We start from the raw sequence: 24,508 nt of genomic DNA, 5'->3' as shown, positions 1-24,508 counted from the left end.
TTGCTATTCCCAGAAGGAAACTCCGCGTCCCTGGCGCATCAGGACTGAGACACACAGATGCTTCATCCGTCAGGTGAGGATTAGACTTTGAATCAGTGTAGATTTCCAGTTTGGTGCCAGACTTGTGGACCCTCCCGTCAGCACATTTCAGAGGTGAAATGGGTTGCAAATGGCGTTTCATGTTGATGACTTTAAAGTGCCCCTATTATGCTATTTTAAAGGTCCCTAATTTTGTTGTTTTAAAAACCTACAACAGGTTTACATGGTCAAAAATTTTTCTCATAATATCCACTGCAGCATCAGCTCTTCTCTCTCAGTCTCTGAAACGGCTCGATAAAGGATTCGGTCTTTCTAAACCCCTCCTTTCTGAGAGCCTGCTCTGCTCTGATTGGTCAGATGGGCTGTTGTGATTGGTCGACCGCTTACAGCGCGTGTCAGAAACAAAACTCCCATTACCATCTTCCTCAGCACTTGATACAATTCTGTATCAAGTGATACAAACAGTAACAATGGTGTCGGTTCTACCGTATCAATCTGTGTTGGTGCATCAAAGTGGATTTGCAGAATCACAACACAAACCAAACTCTTCCAGTCTCAGATACAACTACAGTGACTGAGGGCAAAGAGGACCGTAGACTGGCATTATGCACATTTGTTACAACCCTACAGAGGTTCGAGCCGGAAGTAAGACTGGAATTACTGACGATGGTTTCAGCAGTTCAGAATTGCTTCCTTCTTTTAGGAGACTTTAAAAAATAAGAAAGAAAAAATAACTTTTACATGCACTTTGATCGTTGAAACTTTGCTTTTACATTCACAAACAGCTATTTTACTACATGAAAAATTATATCCAAATAATAATAATTTAGCTAAAAAGATATGCAACTTAGCTATTAAAAAAATGCAAATGATTATTTAAAAATGTCCTTAAAGTGAACATGAAATGCCATTTGCGATCCATTTCGCTTCTGAAATATGAAGGACAGGAGGGTCAACAAGTCTGACACCAAACTGATTGATTTAAGTCGAATTAAAACGTGGAAATAAAGGCAGTGGATTTTAATTTCATAATGACAAAAAATATATATATTTAAAATGGACTTGATCGGTGATGTAAATTTGAATATACTAACTTTCGGGAACTTGAGCTGAATTGAGCTGAATAATAACACTCTTGTCTTCGGTAGAGCTGCTTTTAAAGTCATTTCATAATTAAAGAACTTTGCAACATTGACACTTATTAAACTAAATTGAATTAACATTAAAGGGGTCATATAATGGTACATGCACTTTTACAAGTTGATTGTACTGAAATGTGTGTTGGCAGTGCCTGTACACAACCATCATAAAATGATAAAAATCCATCCAGTGGTTTTTAATCTTCTTATATGTTTCCCCCGTCTCAAATCAAGCCATTCGATTTTGTGATGTCACAAAATCGACGCCCCTCCCACAATTGTTAATTGACAGCAGCGTTTCAACACAGACCCGCCCCCGTTCGTGAGCGAGCTGTCAATCATATTCTGCGCATCATTGTTGATATGCTGGAGCGCTGTCTATGAGCAGAATGGCGTCTAAGTGATTGTGGTGTCCTGTTCTTGGGTGTAATAAGGAACACAGTCATTTTTATGTTCCTAAATCCGAACCGCTGAAGACGCAGTGGCTGAGTTTGTTTTCGAAGGGAATATTCCCCACGATCAACGTCAATGCTTTCATGTTTGCGTGAATCATTTCACACACCAGACTGCTTTATAAACGAGGGTTAGTAAAGCTGGTTTTGCTAAGAAGCTGCTCCTGAAAAAAGGATTGGTACCAACTATTCGTGTTCCTGCTGCACCTCCAGAAGAAGAAGTGAGTGTAACGTTTTATTGACCTTTATATTAATCTTTATATTAATCTTTGCAAATCGCTTGCACGCTTCACGATGAATGCGGCTGTTTACACTCAGGGTTCATTACGGCATGTTTTCTATGCACGACATTCTCAATATAATTCATAATCCCAAGTTTATAATGAACAACGCGTTATGGTTATTGTGTTATTACAAACTGTGTACGCACAGAACAGAGGGGCGGGGAGAGCAAAGCTCATTATCATTTAAAGACACATGCACTTAAATGGCGTGCTGAAAACAGAGCTGTTTTTGACCAGGGAAAATGAGTGTTTTCTTACAATACTAATGAGAATTTTTAATTAAAGTATATTACAAACTTTTAATTTATACCCTAAAGAATCATATTAGCTTGCACACAAATGTCATTAAATGACCCCTTTAAATATTGTCTCCTGTAGAGCTGCTTATAGCGGAAACTAAGGTCATTTCTTAACTGATGAATGTTGCAACACTGCTATTTTACCTGTTTATTAGCGTGAAGCTGCTTTGAAACGATCTGAATTGTATAAAGCGCTATAGAAATAAAAGCGACTCGACTTAAAACGCAGTGAATGCCTGTAAACGCCTCTTCATTTTGTCCTGAACTTCAAGTAGACACACTCACATGGGATTGGACCGTCGGCCTCCGCGGTTTCCTTTTTTGCCGATGACGGGAGTGCCGAAGTGTTCGGGGTTGGTAAGAGGAAGCCTGTCGAGAGTCTGGAAGAGAATCAGAGATGAGATTCACCAGTTAGCGCTGAGAAAGACACGATTCTCTTTGAACTGTTGCTCTGCCGTGACAATCGATTCATCAAACTGACTGAAGAAAATGACATTATGGAAGACGACATATAAACTCACACTTTCTTTCTTTTCTTTTGTTTGTTTATATATAGCAAGCTGCTAATTAAAACCGAGGTTGCCCAAAGTGCTTTACATGAAAATAAAAAAGATTAAAACAAAACATATTAACAAATCTCACACCACACTGAGATTACCTGTTATAAGCGGTCAATAAAAAATGTGCCTTGAGCAAGTTCCTGAATACTGATAAAGATTTACCAGATCTAATAGATAGAGGCTCACTTGTGTACCTAGAAGTGTTTGCATTCACATACTTGCGTCGAATATGTTTCTGACTTCTACACAACTGACAGTCTGTTTGAAATCATTGACTAGCAAACACTGAGACGTGACACAGTTTCTAATAACCACCCGGGAATGAAACGCCTCAGACTCGACACGGTTCTGGGTCATTTCTACCATGCAGAAGATTTTCATGTACCCATTATATACATGCCTTAATATACTGGATTAGAAGTTAAACTCACGATTTTTATATAAGGTAATCATTTCAGTGAACACAATAAATCATTACCTACTACTTCAGTTTGAGCAGATGTTGCCAATTTTGCAATGAAAAACTTTTTGCAGGAGTTTCCATTTTTTCCTTCTAATCGGAATGTTTCAAACTTAACATGTTTTCTTCGAAATATGGTTTTAATTTATAATCAATTCATAGGATTTTCCAACATGTCCTCAAGTTCTCTTTCTAAACACTGGATCTGAGAGTCTTTACTCTTTAAATAGGTTAGCTATGAGTAGGTTTATTTAGGTTATATGTTTGCATAGATTATATAGCTATATGTAGATTTATACAGGTTATATGTTTAACATTTCGTTCCCATATTTCTGAATGACAAATTAAAGCTCACTTGAACTTGAATGTCTGTAGAAATACCCTTTAAATTTCAACTAAATTAAATTAATTTGTAAAATTACACTGTCAAGAACAGGATGTGATGCGAAAGGGAGCAAGTGTCACGATGTAAAGGACTTAACTAGACATTTAAACCAACGCAGAAAAGAGAAAGATGACTTGCCTCACTCTCAGCGAAGTGGCGCGCTCCTTTCAGGCAGAGAGACGAGCGCCTGAGGGTCTTCTCATCTCCGTCATCAAACACTGCACAGAGAGAGAGACGAGTTATCAAACACACACACACTCTGAAGTCTTTTTGAACAGGACCTACTATGCCCTCTTTCAAAGTCTTGATTGTGTTTTTAGTAGGGCTGCACACTAAAATCACAATGAAACCGAACGTGATTTGGCAAAGGCTGCGATTATTTTATGCGCAGCTTGTCAGTGCAGCGGCTGATCGGTAGTAAATGCTTCTCCATCTGAACACTAGAGGGCGTCTCACACACACACACACGCCAAATCATCTGAACACCAGAGGGCGTCTCACACACACACCAAATCATCTGAACACCAAAGGGCGTCTCACACACACACACACACACGCCAAATCATCTGAACACCAGAGGGCGTCTCACACACACACACACACACACGCCAAATCATCTGAACACCAGAGGGCGACTCACACACACACAAGCCAAATCATCTGAACACCAGAGGGCGTCTCACACACACACACGCCAAATCATCTGAACACCAGAGGGCGTCTCACACACACACGCCAAATCATCTGAACACCAGAGGGCGTCTCACACACACACACGCCAAGTCATCTGAACACCAGAGGGCGTCTAACACACACACACATGCCAAATCATCTGAACACCAGAGGGCGTCTCACACACACACACACGCCAAGTCATCTGAACACCAGAGGGCGTCTAACACACACACACATGCCAAATCATCTGAACACCAGAGGGCGTCTCACACACACGCCAAATCATCTGAACACCAGAGGGCGTCTCACACACACACACACACACACACACACACACACACGCCAAATCATCTGAACACCAGAGGGCGTCTCACACACACACACGCCAAGTCATCTGAACACCAGAGGGCGTCTAACACACACACACATGCCAAATCATCTGAACACCAGAGGGCGTCTCACACACACACACACGCCAAATAATCTGAACACCAGAGGGCGTCTCACACACACACACGCCAAATCATCTGAACACCAGAGGGCGTCTCACACACACGCCAAATCATCTGAACACCAGAGGGCGTCTCACACACACACGCCAAATCATCTGAACACCAGAGGGCGTCTCACACACACACGCCAAATCATCTGAACACCAGAGGGCGTCTCACACACACACGCCAAATCATCTGAACACCAGAGGGCGTCTCACACACACACGCCAAATCATCTGAACACCAGAGGGCGTCTCACACACACACACACACACACACACACGCCAAATCATCTGAAAACCAGAGGGCGTCTCACACACACGCCAAATCATCTGAACACCAGAGGGCGTCTCACACAGACGCCAAATCATCTGAACACCAGAAGGCGTCTCACACACCCACACGCCAAATCATCTGAAAACCAGAGGGCGTCTCACACACACGGCAAATCATTTGAACACCAGAGGGCGTCTTACACACACACACGCCAAATCATCTGAACACCAGAGGTCGTCTCACACACACGCCAAATAATTTGAACACCAGAGGGCGTCTCACACACACACACGCCAAATCATCTGAACACCAGACGGCGTCTGGGCATATTCTCCATTGTTGCAGCTCCTCTCTTCCCAGTCTGTCAATAACGCTGTGTTTAGTTCCTATCTCCTTCTGAAAAGCACACTGTGCTCTGATTGGTCGGCAGGATCATTGTGTTGTGATTGGTCAAGAGCTTCGAGTGTGTTTGGGAAATGTCCCGTCCCTTACCATAACCGCCAGTTTAACACACTACTAACTAACTCAACCAGACCCCGCCCCTTTATTCTGCGTATGAATTATTTAAATGAGGAATATTGTGACGTGTTCGTTCCCGGAAGAAACTCAACTACAATAGAGGCGTTTCAGGGAGTTCAGAAACACTGACACTGATATAGAGAAGAACTGCTGGAGGAAACTTTTTTCATGCTAAAACATCAACATCACACACTAAAGAAAGATCATAATCATAATAGGTCAGTTTCTGAGCTGCCTTTGTATAAATGGCTAAAGGCGAATAAAAGGTGTATAAAATCGGGCGTAGCGAGTGTGTTGTGTTTCATGTGTTTATGAACACCAAATGAGAATAAAACTTATCACCAGTTGGCTTGAAACTTCATTAGCATAGAATATGGTTATAAGGTAAAATCGAAAGAACGACAGTGTCAAATTAGAGACATACAAACCATCTGCTGGAGACAACATCTGCTGTGACTCACAGGTCTTCTGCGAAATTTACCATCAGAACTTTATCTAAGACTCATCAAGATTTCCTCTCCATGTGGCGACACATATGTGCACTAAATTCACATTAAGCCATCAAAATGAGGAATAAAAACACAATATTTCATGTTTTTGTGAGAGATGGAGACTGACTCATATTATCCTAACATACAACGTAACACAAATCACAATGTAATAAAAACAAAACAAAAATACATTCATCAAAACATGAGCCCTGAACAAAAATGAAAATTACCCAGCGTCTCCAGCTCTCGCATATGATGCTATAAAGCAAAGCATAAACGAGGACAGAAGAAGCCTTTCCCTCTTTGTCTCAGGTAAGCCCCTTTCACACAGCGCGTTGATCCTGGGAAATTGCCGTAAAATTGCTAGAGTGCCTTCTGTGTGAACGCAAACACGTCCCGGGATTGATGACGGGATCGATGCCGGAATGGGGACCTAGTAACATTACCGGGATCAGTCCTGGGCCAATGCCGTAAGGGGTGTGTCGTAGTGATGACGCACGTGCCATCGGACAGGCCTTTCTACAACCTATGCTACAGCATATGGGGAACGAGGCACTCGGCAAACCCAGTGGCGCTACTGGGGAGTATGGACTCGTCTTCGTGTAGAAATGACGAAGAGTTTTCAGCAGCACTGACATCTGACAGGAGTTATCACATCCTGACGTCACATGTCTTTACGGGATGTGTGTGAACGCACTCACAGATTCCGGAAAATCACTGACAGTGTGAATGGACCAAAGTCAAACGAACCCGGGACAAATCTCTGTGTGAAAGGGGCTTGATACAGAGCCAACTGTTTGAAAGGAATGTACTGGACTTACCGACGGTGTACAGACTAGCGTCAGTGAGTTTGTTGATGATGGCCTCCTGGTAGATCCCATCTAGGTTCCTGGCTTCGACCACAGCGCCCACCTAACACCAGAGAAAACACAATCACTCATTCACAGGCTTTCACGGTGTTACACCACTCGCCGGGCGTCAAAACACTGAAGCTGGAGATGAGGAACCGGAATTTATTTCTTTTTTCCCACTCACTGACATTACTCAAGGAGAAACGCCTGTGAGGGATTATCATGTTCTGTGAGGAAGGAACGTTACCTTTACAATACTGTAGTATTGTGGCACTACCATGGTAAAATGATCGTATCAAATGTTTCTGAATGATTAACATGTTTAAATAAGGGTAAAAATGTAATAAATAAATAATGTGAAATTTAAATCCATGAAGAAAATTAAGCCTATTTGAGCAAAAATTAAGATTATTTTTTGTTGATGATATTTTCATGACAGTTTAAGTTCATTACCATTACTGTAATGCAATTTTTTATTATTATAAAATAATTATAATACAAATTCATATATTATTTACATTAAAAAAATAAATAAAAATAAACAACAACAATCTAAATGGTCCTTTATCTTATTTTTATGCAAAATATAACTTAATTTCTTCCATTTTCCAAAACGTGGACATGTTTTTCTGAGACTCGGCGTCAAAATATATGAACATTTACATGCTCAATACATTTTTTGGGCCTTTTATTGTTCAAGAGTAATGAATCTGACCTGCTAATAACCAATTAATAACCAGCTCTGAGAGTTCAGCTAGTCTGGGCATCAGTGGTTTTCACCTATTTGCTGCTTGCATTTGTCATTTATTCTCTCACTAAGTGCTCAAAGCAAACAGTTCTGCCAGACATAAGCGAGATGTTTTCTGATGAGCTGATGGCGGAGAATAATTACTGTCATATTCATAATCACAGCTACAGATGCAACGGCTGGCTTGCCAGGAGATTTTTAAACAAATGAATGACAAACAAAGATTTCAATGCAATATAAATATGAAATAGAGGATTATATGGTTGACTGGCATCACTGGCACCATCAAACATGAACTCCAGACAATAGTTTTAACACCGTGTGCAAATCAGCGTGTCATTGTGATGTATTTTGGGAGCTTAACATTTGTGATCACGGGCTACTTTACAAATATTTCATTTGTTTTGCGTTCAAGTATGAAAGTCAAAAGGGCTTGGAACAACATGAGCAAAACGATTACATTTAAATATGTTCTAAATAGCTTTGATTTGGTTGCATCACGCAGGATTTTCGCTTTAGTTTAAGCATGGACAGGTTTCTTCGGTCTTAAAGTGACATAAAGATGAACCTATATTTCATTTCTACAGTGAACAGTGTTATTTTACATTTAGGCCTAATTATACATTTCTGTACCTGAATACTACTGTTAGACTTTGTATTTAGGATTCATCTCTGCATGTAATTTGTGTATTTCTTCCTATTTTATTACTGACTGTTCACTTGTCTTAATGTTTGAACTTCAACAGTTAGGCTAGTAGTTTTTGCTGTGGTATCGAAATACCTCAAGTGAGCTTTAAGTAATAAATGAAAAGCAAAGTAACATTAACCCCCCTCCCCCCATATATATATATGAAGAGCTCTTTTCCAAAACGCGATAAACGCCATTAAAAAAAAAAAAAAAAGAGTTTGTCATGTCATTTTGCTGTGTACTGAACCTCTTCACGGCTCCATCAACGTTTCATGCCAAATCGCTATATTTCCTTGTTTAAAATGTACTGCAAGATGCAGTTCCTATCCAAACCGCAATAAGCGCCAAACCTATTTTTAGCCTAAACGCGATACATCCTTTGGACTAATCAGAATTTTCTCTCTCTCACCCTCAAATCGCTCGCGCGTATCGCGCCAGATGCTCAATTCGCCTCATTCGCGCGCCCGCGCCGCAGGACCTCCAGACGCGCGTAAACGCTTCTTTACATCGACTAAACATGAAAATCACTTGCGCCAGACGCTCTATTCGCGTTTGGTGTGAACGCCACTCACCCACTCTCTCACTCACTCACTCACCCACTCTCTCACTCACACAAGGTCATGTCGTGATTTGTTTTATGTAAAGTGGACAATGGTTCTACTTTTTATGGGTTCGACACTTTACTGAATGCCAATGTATTTATTACTGACTGACTTGCCTTTTTTTGTTTTAGTTTTTTTAAAGAAAACCTGGATTTATAGCGTTTTGGGGAAAAAATTATGGATTTATAGCGTTTTGAGAAAAAAAAAAGAGTAACTTTGAATTTATCATCAACAATATTGTTGTTTGATTTAATAATCATTGTTCAACATGTTCAGACTGAGCCAAAAAAACATTTTAACAGGATAAATTGAATATTCACAAAATGTGTGAGTCTAGGTAAAAAAAAAATAAAAAAATCCTGAAACCTAAAAATAGATTTATAGTGTTTTGGAAAAGAGCTCCTCATATATATATATATATATATATATATATATATATATATATATATATATATATATATATGTATATGTATTTTTTTATTATTATTTTTGGCTGATCCAAAAAAATTATCGTGGCTCAAAATCCGTAAATGATCTGAACCGTGAGTTTTGTGATTCGCTGCACCACTTACAGACACACTCTCATAAAGCCCAGGAAGTGATGCGCCACAGCCTGTGTTTGTGCTGAAGGAGGCAGGTTTGCTCTTACCTTCAGAAGTCCTCTGATGTGTTCATCGTGCACCACCGCAGTGGACGCGTCGGGTTTGAAGGTGACCTGGAGAGAGACACACACACACACAGTCAGTGAGGAATGAGGATAGGAAACACGGAAGGGCTTTCCCTAACGGCCAAGAAGCATCGATCGTTCCTATCGGGAAGCCAGATCCTCACCAGAGACCCGAACGTCCCTGTGTTGATATCAGACCAAACGCAGAGAAGACACGCTGGGTAACCCAATCATTGAGTGTCACAGAACAGAAGATAATTATACTGAAAGCGGGGCGGATGAAACACGCTGTGTGAGAGGATGGGATAGAGATGGAGGAACAAGATGTCATGTTTCCACTAATACACACAACACTGTGAGACGCCACGCGTAAGAATAGAGATTCATCCTTTTCATTTCACAAGCTGAAATCTGAATTTGAATGACATGAAGAACTTGAAAAATCACACACAACAATACAGTCCAACACAACTTTTGTGACCAAACATTGAAATGCATGAACTGCATGAATCAACTGAAGTATCAATTAAAATACAATAAAAGTTCATTTGTATAATGCTTTTTTTAAAAACATTGTTTCAAACCAGCTTCACAGAATATGAATATTTCAAATGTTACAAATAGAAATTAATAATAGAGCCCGACCGATAAAGGATTCTTAAGGCCGATACCGATACAAATATTTGGTGATTTAAAAATCCGATATTCCGATATATATATATTTTTAAAAATCCAGAAACGCGTAGCAAAACATGAACAGATTTCCCTAACATTAGTTATTTGTCGTTATTTAAGAGTCCTCAGCCTTACTAAAATAATATGATAATGCAGTTTAAAAATAAACGTGTTTGTTTTATTGTCACAACAGAACAGAATATATTAAAGTTCTGATAAATCTAATGTATAAAAATACAAACTTAAGATATGAAACTTAAAGTCCTTTGAACAAAAAAAGTCAACTATTATTATTAATATTGACAGTAATAATTCAATTATTTAATAATGTGTGTGTGTGTGTGTGTGTGTGTGTGTGTGTGTGTGTGTGTGTGTGTGTGTGTGTGTGTGTGTGTGTGTGTGTGTGAAGAACTGATAAGATTGTAAATGTGTACCTTGAAATGCAATGTAAGTCGCTTTTGATAAAAGCGTCTGCCAAATGTCAATGTTATAAGCTTCCTTATAATTACAATGTCAACTTGCTTATCCCTTTACCTGCACTCTTTTAATTCTATCCATCTATTCCATCAAGCTACAACAAACCATTTTCAATCATCATTTGCTGCCTGCCTTCTAAAATCTACAACTTAGTGATGCACTAAATACATTATGTGACTCGTTAATGCTGCGGCTAAACGAAGTCAGCAACGCACACTTGGATTTCACACACGTGTAAAAGAAAAGCTAACTTTTATGCACAGGCTAGCTGCTATGTTTGATACTTTTTCTCTATGTCTAAATGTTCACTCCTCGCGTGCCTAACTTACATTTTACAATGCAGAGACTGGAACTACAGATATGCTAGTTATAAATACAGTAATCATTACTTTATTTAGGCAGAATAAGTTCGTTGTGATTTCCAAGCTCATTGATGTTAGCGATCTTCCTTGTATAGTGCCCTCTGGTGGACAAACTATGCAGCGCCAACACTCATAACATGGTTGAAGGGTGTTTCGTCCGCTTTTATTTTATTTTTTAAATATTCATTTGTCGGCCATTATAAATGCCGATACCGATAGTTTGGAAAATGCCTAATATCGGCCGATAATATCGGCCCGCCGATATATCGGTCGGGCTCTAATTAATAATTAAACTTAATTTTTTTTATTATATTTTTTAGAACAAATAACAGTCATCATTTAAAATAAAATAAAAAATCTGCCCAGTACATTGTTTTGAGAGAATCCGATCCACAAAAATGTTAATATATGGATTGTATAATATACATAAGCATACTGATAATAAACAAGAATATGAGGAAGTCCAGAGCTGATTAACTCAGTGAAGTCCATGTATTCTCACACTGCCATGACTGTGTGTTTAGGGTTACACATGCACTTCTCCAGCTGTGAGCAGTTTGTCGAATGAATATCATCCGTGAGACATGCGTGTGTGTGTGTGTGTGTGTGTATGAATGTGTCAGTGTCACAGGAGATAATAAGTCTCACACTTCAGCATGTCGCCACAGTCACGTCTGATGAAGCTCTGATTGTTCTGCAACAGGTCATTCCTGACGAACAAACCTTCAATTACACTCACTCTGTGTCTGTGTGTGTGTGTGTGTGTGTGTGTGTGTGTGTGTGTGTGTATATATATATATATATATATATATATATATTCTCATATCATATGTATATAATTGTATATATACAATTTTCACTATGAATATTTTAAATATATATAAATTAAATTAATTTATTATTATTATTATTATCATCATTATTATGATTAATAATAATAATACAATTAATGAAAATATAAATAAATAAAAATACACAAAAATAATAATTTAAAAATCTTATGGTCAAAATTATTTTGAGTATTTATAAATCAACATGATTTGTAAAGCATACATTTTCAAAACATCACATTATTTATGCATTTGCCATGCTTTTATCCAAAGTGACATTATATAAATTACGGTATATATTTTGTCAGTTCAGTACATAATATCACACGCACATGACCAATGAATAAGATTGCAAGAACACAGGAACATAAAAATTAAAATCTGATAAATCAGACATTGCAGAAACCAAAAGATGCCTTAATCACAGAACTAATAACTATATACGTATATAAATCAGTTGACAGACAGGACATTACATCTGTTCACATGCATAAACACACAGACAGCGAGGAGATCTAATGCCCTGCTCTTATTTCTCAGACACACTTACTGTGTGAATGTAAAGACTGTTCTTTGACTAATGGATAAACACCAACCGAGAAAGAGAGAGAGACAGAACAAACAGACACACTGCTGTGAAGAGAGAGAGAGAGAGAGAGAGAGACAGACGCAATGATGTCATCAGTAGTACAACAACAGGAATATGATTACAAGCTTGAACAAGGTTTCTGCTTGGCGAGGAGCAGCTAATCACATCTCAATTACAAAACATCAGAGAGCCATCAGGAGAAAAACATGAGGGCAGAGACGAGACAGAAAGAGAAAGTCTGATGAGAGAAAGGAGGAAAAGGAGCAGAATATTTCATTAGGAATGAAAACTCAATTTGCTCTCCAACTTCAAAACATTTCACAACAATTTAAGTCCAATAACAACTAGGGATGGGACGGTACGAAAATTTAATATCACGATAATAGTGACCAAAATTATCGCGATTATCAATATTATCACGGTTTTGTTAAAACGAGATGAAAGTGTTCAAAAAGAGTTGATGCTCACACTGAAGACATTTCAACAAGTTTTATATTTGAAAATCAACAAACAAAAAATAAAACAAGCAGCTCTATGCACTTTTTAAAGCATTTCCTTCCTTATAATGACGGTCGTCAATAGCAACGCATTATAAGACCGCGCACATGCATTGTAACGGCCACCTAGTGTTAAGTAGTGTTCATGACATGAATGTGGATGTGCCTTTAAGATAACTTCTTCTATGGTGTACGTTATTGTATGCATGCTGTTTTTATATGAGCGCGCACGCACAGTGAGAGTGAGATTGATCACGCAAAGAGGAAGATGACCGCTCTACTGCTGACCGTTGTTTCATTATAATGTGTTTACTTTGATTTGTAGCATGTTTTAGAGTTTTCTTTTCCCTTTTAACATTCGCTCTTCGACATGTACATGAAGTGTGCGCTTAACTGAGAGAAAACATCTATAAAAGTCTCGTGGAACTACCAGTTCATTTGCACTGTCTTGTATTCTTCATCTGGGCAGACTTCAAACTCTCTGACAGACGTTACACCATGTATCACAATGGACGAGCTCGCTCGTTTCATTCAAATACAACTTGCCGTCTTGTGTCTCCGTTTTTAATTGTATTGAAAATTAATAAATCAGAGTTGATTTATTGTTTACAGAGTTTGATAATATTGTTGTGATCATCTTGTCTGAACGATTGTTTTGTACGCTGTACATGATTTATAAAAAGGTAAGAAAACATTAATCCCAATTCAATGTCCCCGTAATTAGCCTATGTGGTAAAAAAAAAAAATCGGTGTAATAAGTGTATAATGAATATAAATTAGTATCCCTTAAATGTCACTCTTAATAGTCTTGTTTGAACTTGTTCGTTCGTTCGTCTTTGGCTAAGCCACTTGCTGCGAACTTTTCTTTGCGGAAGCTTCACGTTTATTGATATAAAATAGTTCAACTTAAAACAACATTTCATGCCCAATTATTTCCCAGACGTAGTTTTGGTATTGAGGTCAAAGTTAACTTGCCTTGCGTTCGCTATACAACAGTCGGTGATGGTCACACAAGACGACTCGGCAGATCTGAAGTTTCCCCCTATTGCAGCTACTTTTTCTTGTGCATGTTCTGCTGACAGGGTGACCATCCTCGATTGAGTGGATGTCCAGACCGAGTGTGTCCGAGAGCGCGCTCGACAGTGCGCGAGAGAGACCGAGTGTGTCCGAGAGCGCGCGAGAGAGACCGAGTGTGTCCGAGAGCGCGCTCGACAGTGCGCGAGAGAGACCGAGTGTGTCCGAGAGCGCGCTCGACAGTGCGCGAGAGAGACCGAGTGTGTCTGCGCGCGAGAACGAGTGACACTGTGCGCGAGAGACCGAGTGTGTCTGCACGCGAGAAAGACCGAGTGTGTCTGCGAGAGAGAACGAGTGACACTGTGCGAGAGAGACCGAGTGTGTCCGAGAGCGCGCTCGACAGTGCGCGAGAGAGACCGAGTGTGTCCGAGAGCGCGCTCGACAGTGCGCGAGAGAGACCGAGTGTGTCCGAGAGCGCGCTCGACAGTGCGCGAGAGAGACCGAGTGTGTCTGCGCGCGAGAACGAGTGACACTGTGCGCGAGAGACCGAGTGTGTCTGCATGCGAGGAAGACCGAGTGTGTCTGCGAGAGAGAACGAGTGACACTGTGCGAGAGAGACCGAGTGTGCCCGAGCATTAGTAAATTGGTAGTAATATAATTACTATATAAGAGGCATGGAAGTTCGATTAATGGACTCCAATAATCAGTACTCCAAACGTCTTGTTTTGAACTATTGTTTAATGAATAGAAATAATTCGAGCACATAAACTTTCATATGGAGGATTAAATAAGATTGAATTTATGCAGCAAGATTTCATAACTAATCACTGACACTGTACCACAACCAGGTTTTACGTTTCTTAAGCGTCAAATAACAATTACTCCGAATTGTATTCTCCGACATCGGGATGTTGTCAGTGTAAGTCATGGTACCAAGAGAGCTGTGCGGAGGATAATGGCATCTGTGAGGAAGAGGGTTATATCTGCAAAGACTGCCTTTGAAGAGAATGCAGCAAAATATCTAACTGGCCTGACTAGGCGATGTGACGGTATATTTTGCATTGCAATGCAAAGTGTCTGAACAAAGGGAGTGAGAGAGAGTGAGTGTGTCTGAGTGTGAGAGTGTGTGAGTGTGTGCGTCTGTGAGTGTAGTGTAGAGAACAAGTTCTGACGTTCAAACCCTGTTAAGTTTTCTGATTTGCATTTTTCTTTATTTTGTATAAATTATTTATTGTTCTGACAGCTCAGGTCCCTTTAAACAAAATATACATCTTTTTGTGCACTTTATTTTAAAAAGGCCTCTATATTTGGCAGATGTAAAGCATTCATGTGTTTGTTTTTTGTGGTAGTCCATTTTTTTTTTTAAATCATTACTTTAACAGCTCAGGGATGTTCAAGGAGCAGCCTGTTTGTGCACTTTCTGAAGATTTTTTGCACTGTGAATTAGCACTGTCAGTTCTGTTTTTGAACAAAGGGTTGGAAATTAATGTTTTTTAGTTTTTTTTTATTAATCGAAAAAATAATCAACAGATTAATCAATTATTAAAATAATCGTTAGTTGCAGCCCTTAAGTCTATTTCAACATTAGACCAGCATTTCTCTCTTTCAATAGTAGAGATGAACAATACACCAGTTAACAAACAAAATACAGATCCCTCTTATTATCTTTATTTACGTTACATTAATTTTTTGATGATCGTGCGATCAAACTCACCTCAAATTTGCATAATAGTCTTTTCAAATCAATGATCATCCATGCATTCAAAATATGTCTTCCAATGATCTCTGCTGCTTTGGTTCATCTTATGATTCAGTGGCTCACCTTTGCCTTGACGAGTCTCTTGGCGGTCTTGATCTTGGCCTCACAGAACGCCCCTCTGTATTTGGCACTCACGTCAGTGCCAACGGTCAGGTAAGGGGGCTCCTCCAGTGTCTGAGCAACAACAAACACAACAAACACACGTCAGTTTCACTGGACATTAATGACGTTTTTGGTGGCGGAAGTGAGGAAAAAGTCAAGTCCCTACACTACAGGTTCTTGTTACGCGCTTCATATTTTCCATTCCATAAATTTAGTATTAATAAATTAAATTGGTTCATTCATTTTTTTATTGTAATCAAATTGTATGAATTAAACAGCTCGTAAACATACTTTATCAATAGAAAAAAATTAAACAACCTGTTAAAAAAATTAAAGTATTCTGCAATCATTTAGGTAGGGATGCACTGATATAAACATTTTGGCTGATACTGATAACCGATAATTCCTATATTTGAAAGCCGATAACCGATATATTGGCCGATAAATCTAAATATATTTTTTATAGAATTTTAGAGAGCCTGATTACAAAAACAAAAGTCCCACCATTAAAAGCCATGTCCCAAGCACACAATTATAATGTTCTCAATATCATTTTATGTAGCCTATATGACAGCACATGTTGCACTTAACCGTATTTTCCTTTTTGAAATGTGATTACAATCATATTTCAAGCAATTCAAGACCATCATGGAGAACAGTGCACATCTGAAGCGTCTCAGCTGGAAAGCAAAGAAAATAGTCCATTATTTATCGGCTTTAATATGTCGGCCAAATTTGATATCGTGCATCCCTACATTTCAGACATTCCTCCTCTTTGGCAGAAAGGGTTGTTTGAAATCGAGTCAAGAACCCTAAAGTTCTATTTAGAACTTCATCTTCTAGCGTTTATTCTAAAGCTTGGAATGTCAGACATAAGTAGAAATGACTTAAATGTGTGTTAAATCATCTTCGTACCAGTCAACAAACTGAACGAGCGAAAAACAGGTGCATGACTCCATTCACTTTACATAATAAAACAGTGCATGTTGGATACCAAACATGATGATGTATACCGCAGTAAACCTCTCTGAAATTGAAATGCTTCTAGGAGACAAACGATTACAACCGGTAAAGTGAGACAAGTAAGAAGAATTAAGCTTTAAGTAAGTACTAAGGGTGTAATGCTGTCTGAATATGGAATATGAAAACTCTTTGGCATTAAAATGCATCACTATCAGAGCATTAGACAATTAATCTAAAACCATCAAAAAAGATTTAGATTTTTTACAATATTTCTGAAGAAAATAAGATATCCTGTGGTGTTGTGGGTGGTTACTTTAAAAGAATCCATCTTCAAGTCTTGTCTCCAGATTAACACAATAGAGATGTCACAGAACTAAAAAAATGTGTAGTTGATACCAATTTAAGTAGGGCTGCACTATTAATCGCAGTTAACATGGGAATTAACTGATTTAACCGATTTGGTTTATTGCGGTTATGAAATCGCAAAGGCTGTGATTATTTGTTATGTGCAGCTTGTCAGTGCCGTACGGCTCTGTGATCATTAGTAAACGCTGCTCCGTCTGAAAGCACTGTGAGTTTGAGTCACTTATAACGTACATTTGAAAAAGCAACACGCATCAAACATCTTTCCAAACATGAAGCATTTATGAACCTCTGTTCAACAAAAGACAACATTTAATAAATCAAAGCATTTCAATCTGTTTATTCAGCTTCAGCGATGGGGATTTACTGGAATGATGCGTGTTATCGTACTTCAGCGGCTGGGCATATTTGGTGTGTGTGTGTGTGTGTGTGTGTGAGACGCCCTCTAATGTTCAGATGATTTGGTGTGTGTGTGTGTGTGTGAGTGAGACGCCCTCTGGTGTTCAGATGATTTGGCATTTGTGTGTGTGTGTGTGTGTGTGTGAGACGCTCTCTGGTGTTCAGATGATTGGTGTGTGTGTGTGTGTGTGTGTGTGTGTGTGTGTGAGACGCCCTCTGGTGTTCAGATGATTTGGCGTGTGTGTGTGTGTGTGTGTGTGAGACGCCCTCTAGTGTTCAGATGGAGAAGCATTTACTACCGATCAGCCGCTGCACTGACAAGCTGTGCATAAAATAAATCGCAGCCTTTGCCAAATCACGTGCGATTCCACTTCGATTAATCGTGCAGCCCTAAATTTAAGTGCAATTTCTCACTTTTTAATGCTAAATTTTGTACAAAAGCAAAAAACTAGAATCCCACTGAACACACCTCAAGTTAAATAGTAACAACATACTGAATTTATAAAAAAAACACACACACGGGGTGAAGAAAAAAAAAAGAAAAGAAAAAAAATAGATGCATTGTGATTCTCTCTCCAACAATTCTGGATCGATTCTGAGCTTAGTTTTTCAACGCGCAATTACGCTGCGTGTGTTTTGGAAACACCCGTATTCTTAACTTCAACATTAACTAATACATTTTTCAAATTTAAAGTTGTATATATTAGTGGTGGGAGAAAAAAAATCGATCCATCGATGCATCGCGATTCTCTCTCCAACGATTCTGGATCGATTCTGAGAATTTCAGAATCGATTCTGAGCTTAGTTTTTTACCAGATGTGCGATGACGCTGAGTTTGCTTTAGAAACACCCGTCTTCTGCTTGCTAACAATTCCTCACACACGTACACAACTCGAACCTTCCGTAAAATAATCTTTCATAAAGTTCGGAAAGGTTGAAGCGAATTACAAGGACATTCACAGGCTTCATTGCACAGGATGCGCTGTGAGAGACGCGCGCTTGTTTTGATGTTACACTTAAAGTGTGCTGTCTCGCCCGTCTGTATTTTCCTTACAAATGCTCTACGAAGTCATCATTTATGTGGTTTGGAATGCAGTGGACTTATATATTTAAAATATGAATCTCACTAACAGAAGGCTGCTTTCAATTTTAAATGCTGACGCGCGCTTTGTTTGTGTACGAGACTGCTCGCGCAAGCGGCTGTGCGACTCCGTGTAAGTGGTTTAATATACTTGTGCAAAATGAACGTAAACACAGCCAGTTATGTCTTAAGGGATTAAACGGACAGGACAAACCACATTACTTCTTATATTTCAAAAGAGATCCGAGCGTGAATGCAGCTTAATAGATCTCCCGCAGTCTATGTCATAGTAAAATACAAAAGTACGATGAAGAAAAATCACTCACAGTTCTTGAATGGAAAATGTTCAGATAATCTTAAATACTGAAAGCACTCTTTGTTTGTTGTTTGTCATGTTTCTATGCGCCTCTTTATTATTTGCTACTTGCTTGTATGGTTTGAAGTTATATAAGTTTAAAATTCTTAAAATACAACTGTTTTAATTTTTTTTATTTTTTTATTTTTTAAAAAAGTACTTAATTACTTATGTAAACTAATGAATTAATAAGGGGGGGAAAGTAGATAAAGAATCGATCTGGAATCGGATCGTGACCTCCAGAATTGGAATCGGATCGGATCGTGAGGTGACTAAAGATTCCCACCTCTAGTATATGTTGTATTCAGATATTTAGGTGAACATTCAGAAAGTAAAAACACACATATATATTAGGGGTGTAACGATACGCGTATTCGTATCGAACCGTTCGGTACGAGGCTTTCGGTTCGGTTTTCGGTACGCATTACGTTTGGACCATTCGTTGGACCATTTTTTCTGCTGACCAAAGTTTCGTTATTTCAAATGAAGGCGCGTCGCGGGTGGCAAGCGCGCTCATAGAGGCTGGCGCGACCACAACATCAACTGGCAAATGCAATGTAAGGAACGAAACTGAGCTACTCTTATTGTGTTTGTGTGGACCGTTTATCAGTTTTGACCTGTGAAGCGGGACTCGCGAGCCCTATGCGCGAGCCTGATCAAGCAACACCACACAGCGCTAAGAGATCCAGACCAGTAAAGAAAGCATTTGAATTTCAAATGCTTTTTTAATTCACCACTGAAGTAATAACATCGCTGCGAGATCTAGTGAGAAACATGCACATTTCTCTGTTATTAACGTATCAAACAGCGCTGACGTGGAAACCAGGAAGAAACATCGTGCCATGAATGAACTGGCCAGTGTCCACAGATCAGCAACATTCACCGTGGAATGGATTTGCTGTAGTAACACTAACTGCAAGGTATGGAAGTTTGTCAGGAATAGTGGGCTATAATGCTTTCAAGTAACATTACGTCGGATTTATTTTGACATTATGAATACAATTGCTGCCCTCAAATGTTAATCTGAACTAAAATAAACCTGTTTATAACTAGCCTACTACTACAATATTACATTTCATTTTGTCCAAGGAGCTGTTTTGTTTTATATGCTCATAAGAAGAGTCAATTAGAGAGTAAATAGAGCTCCATTATTGCTCAGTAAAAAAAGCACACAAAAAAAATAAAAAAATTATAAAAATCATACTTTATGATGTTAGTTTCATTAAATAAAATAGTAATAAAAAAAGAAATAATAATAATTCAAGGAAATTTCTCTGGTATTTATTTATTTTTGCTGTATGGAAAACGTACCGAACCGAACCGTGACACAAGTGTATCGAACCGAACCGTGAATTTTGTGAACCGTTACACCCCTAATTAGGGGTGGCACGGTTCACAAAACCCACGGTTCGGTTCGTATCACGGTTTTAGGGTCACGGTTTTCGGTTCTGTACGGTTCTTGTTGTTGTTTTTTCTTTTAATCTTTAACACTCCAAAAATTTACTTCAGCATATGATATATAGCTGAATTATCTAATTATTAATTCATTTATTTCATAAATGGGGTGTGTTTGCAAAACGCAGCTTCTCATTTCCCGTGGGCTGTGTCGGACAGTTATTTGTCACCACTTTTTGCCAGGGTTGATATTATGTCCCAGCACGGATGTACCAATACAAATAAATAAAACATTTCCAGTTAACTAGCAAAGTATTCGTTTCGTTCGTTTGTTAAATAAGAAGCAATCTAGCGCTGAAATGTGTTTTTTTTAATCAAGTGATCAAAGTGCTCGTTGCCGTTGCGATCAGTGGCGCTGATACAGTGTTCTCGTGGCTCGCGCACACACCGCAGCGGCCGCACATTCTTCACTCAGACGCGCGCTTCAGTCCGTTGAGGAGACTCTAGGCTACTCTATTCGTTCCGATGAAATCACAAAACAAAATTCATACAAATCTGTCCCTGCTTGATATACAACCGCTGATAAACATAATCGGTTTTGATGAAAAAGAAAAATATATACGAGTGCAGATTAGAACTCAGAACCTTTGACACGCTTGGCAAGTTCTGCCACTGGACCATTAAAGTACATACCGGTACGTGGAACAGTCGATCTATGTAGCCTATTTATTCACGTGAAAAAAACAACATATAGCCTAGTGGAGTTGATCTCATTAAATGTCTAAGTAAACCCAGTGTACTATTTAAATCGATTGCTGGACATTGTAATGTTATTCTACATTTGTCTGATTTATGATTTAGCATTGTAGTATTAGCAGTAGCACGGGCACAAGGCTACATTGCGCATGCGTCGAACCGTGCGAACCGCGCGACGCACACACGCACCGAACCGAGACAAGCGAACCGAACGGTTCGGATGTTTTTTCATGTACCGTGCCACCCCTAGCCCTAATATATATATTATTTTTTTCACAAAATTGTTAAACTAAAAACAGTGTATGCAAACATACAGATGTCGTATTTATAGTAGACTTTTGCCATCCATTTGAATCACCAAATCAACTTTAATTAATTTAATTAACCTGAGCAAATGAAAGTTATTCACAGATTGCACCATGCAGTTCAGGCCGCATGTATTTAGTTGTACTGAGAAAAATAATTGAAGACTTGAAGACATTAATCTCCATGTGAACACACCATTAACGCTCCAGTTATGGCGGTATCTCTCTCATAATCTGTGATTAAAGTATAATTGAACCTTACATGCACTGCACTGACAGCCGGCCAGCACATTTCAGCTCTGAGCTTACATTACGCTTCATTCTTTATTTATCTTAAGAAGACAGTAAGAGCAGGAATAGCATGTGTAGGTGGATCGGCTCTGTGTTCCGGACCCTGGCGACCCGTCTCTCTCGTTTGAAGAGTCGAACAGGCCGAGAGATAACCGACCCACCCACCCACTCACATAACATCTTAACCAACACAGACACGAGGGTTCCCAAGGCTACTGATTGTGTCTTTAGACCTCCAGACACCCACAAGAACATGACGTGGAGACTTCACAGCTTAAACCAGCCAGTGGGACCACGGCTAAAAGCTCCAGGTTTCTTCATAACCCAAAGAATTAGAGATTAGTCATCGGGATGATTGGTTTCTGCAAACAACAGCCAGTTGTTCCTTCACAATCTGGACTTTTCTTGAGAGCATAGATACAAATTTTAACCAAACAGTCAAAGAACCTTAATCATAGACAAACATCAGAATGAGCTACACTTATAACACAATTTTCAAAATTGCTAGAAAATGTATTACTAGTAAATCTCAATCCCAATCATAAAGAAACTGCATTTTTTGTTTTTGTTTTACAGTGTATTATTTACAATTTTAGCAAATGTGAGCGCTTTTTCTTTCTTTTTTTATTACAGTACTGTGGTTTTTCCATGAACTCCTCAATAATTGGTTGGTACCACTTTCAATTTAAAGGTTTACAAGGTTCTATTTATTAACATTAGTTAACCACATTAGTTAACATGAACTAACAATGAAATGTACATTTACTAACACATTATGAAAATCAAAAGTTGTATCTGTTAACACTATTTAAATGGACCTGAGCTAACAACTAACAATGGACAGTTATTTTTTTTAAATCAACTAATGTTAAAGGTAATGTTACTATGTTACTTATGTGACAAAAAAAAGAAGCCTTCTCTCAAAACGTGTTTTGTCCTACCCTGATTCACCACGGTAAGCCTATTAGAAGTGTTTATATTTGAGACCTGACGGGATGGTTTTGGCGGGAAATTGCATCATGCGTCACTCGCCCGTGTGAGATAGTCATATTTGTAAATAGAGTAAAGTTGCTCCGGCTGCTTTGACACATGTGTGGTGTGTGTGTGTGTGTGTGTGTGTGTGTGTGTGTGTGTGTGTGTGTGTCAGGGGTTAGTTGTCACAACGAGCGAGAAAGATTGACATGGAGCTGCTAAATCTCCGGGGAATCATCAAACACTGACTGGAGTCAGCATGATCGAATGTGACCGAGCTCGTAATAAAACAAGAATCAACATTAGTTTGGCTTTTCGGAGACAGCGAGAACTGAAGAATTTGAAATGTTGTAAAAGCGACGCGGAGATGATGGTGTTTTTATTGTGTTTTTTTATTGAACAGAGAAACACTGTAAATCATGATCTATTGTGAAATTTCATTAAGGTTGTTGCAGTGCAGTGCTGGAATTTATTTTCAAGGAAGTACCGTGTCTATTTATGGGTAAAAATACAGTATCGTCTTCACCTAGTCAGCTTGAGATCCTTTCCATCTAAACTGGCTATAACTCTTAAATAGTGAATGTTTTATGAGAAGTGGGAGAACAATATTCATCCGCACAGAGCCGAAGCACAACCAATACAATATCCTTCCGCAATATGCATGCAGTTTTGTTTTTTAACCATTAGAGGGCCAAAACTTACATAGTGTACCTTTGACAAAGATTAATAAATACTGGAACAAATGTATTGCTAATCACTGGTTAATGCATTAACTAATATTAAAAACTAATAGGACTTTATTGTGTAGTGTTCAGTAATCGAATCATTGCTTAAAAAAACAGAGAAGCATTAAGAATTGTTTTGCAATTGCATTGTGACTCCCTGAACTCTGTTTCACTAACTGTGACAAGATGCTCTCAGTCTTTTTTGTGCAATTGAAAGCAGAGAAAGTGAACAGGGTAAACCATCATGCTAGCTCTAAAGTGTCAGGAAATTAAACACAGCTGCTACATTTAAATTTCCAGCTTAAACAAACCACTGACTGCCAGATGACAAGTGCATTAACCAACAGGCAACCACAATAAGAGCTGATGTTTCTGAGGATCACATGATGATCACACCATGATTATGTACAGGAAAGCATGTTTTGTGCTGTTTAACAGATGCAAGAAGAACGCTTAGGCAAACAATGCTGCCCTAAATGCACTGGAATGGCCATGGAAGAAAAGAAATGAAAAGTGAAAAGTACATTGGTCAATCTGAGCTGCTAACGCTATTCTTTCAATCTAGTCAATAAAACAGTTTCCTCAGCATGAAATTTGGCAAAGAAAAGCATAATGGAGAGAGGTCTGACTCACAGTCGACTAAAACAAGAGAAGCTTTATTGAATACCAATAACAACAAACAGAACTGTGATTTCGTGATCGTTGGCACTCTACAAAGAACTTGATATGTAAATGAACAGCATCAGTAGTCCACATTACAAGGGCCTTAACGAAAGCATTTCACCATATTGTTGTAGAATTTCTGTAGAATTCAGTTTAAAACCCATCTGAACAAAAAAGGACTTAATAATAATAATAATAATAAAACACACCAAGAATAAAACGACTGTGTTGCAGTAATGAGAAATCTAAATTCTTTAGATTCTGAGGTGAAATGTGGCCTGAACATGGTTTAATGAGATTTGCCCA

The 24,508-nt window shown here is 38.8% G+C and overlaps 1 protein-coding gene and 2 long non-coding RNA genes across 6 annotated transcripts in view; all 3 read right to left on the bottom strand.

Moving 5' to 3' along the window:
* arid4b (AT-rich interaction domain 4B) overlaps window positions 1-24,508 on the bottom strand; it is a 93,070-nt gene that overhangs the window by 38,685 nt on the left and 29,877 nt on the right. For all 4 annotated transcript variants that reach the window (XM_082153287.1, XM_082153289.1, XM_082153286.1 and 1 more), the window contains exons 3-7: window positions 15,896-16,006; window positions 9,612-9,677; window positions 6,895-6,985; window positions 3,757-3,836; window positions 2,499-2,593 (exon numbers count right to left, since the gene is read on the bottom strand). In XM_082153287.1, coding sequence (XP_082009413.1) covers window positions 2,499-2,593; window positions 3,757-3,836; window positions 6,895-6,985; window positions 9,612-9,677; window positions 15,896-16,006 — 443 coding nt within the window. The remainder of the gene's footprint in view (window positions 1-2,498; window positions 2,594-3,756; window positions 3,837-6,894; window positions 6,986-9,611; window positions 9,678-15,895; window positions 16,007-24,508) is intronic.
* On the bottom strand, window positions 3,849-6,888 carry LOC309486260. Its single transcript, XR_014201414.1, has 3 exons — window positions 5,354-6,888; window positions 5,110-5,158; window positions 3,849-4,982 (listed from the first exon to the last, which is right to left on the bottom strand). It is a non-coding gene; the product is annotated as an uncharacterized lncRNA (long non-coding RNA).
* Window positions 10,641-14,149, bottom strand: LOC309486281. Its single transcript, XR_014201447.1, has 2 exons — window positions 12,908-14,149; window positions 10,641-10,798 (listed from the first exon to the last, which is right to left on the bottom strand). It is a non-coding gene; the product is annotated as an uncharacterized lncRNA (long non-coding RNA).

The sequence above is a fragment of the Leuciscus leuciscus genome (genome assembly GCF_965113295.1).
Source record: "Leuciscus leuciscus genome assembly, chromosome: 22".
NCBI lineage: Eukaryota > Metazoa > Chordata > Actinopteri > Cypriniformes > Leuciscidae > Leuciscus > Leuciscus leuciscus.
This window is presented reverse-complemented; position numbering and strand designations above follow the sequence as displayed.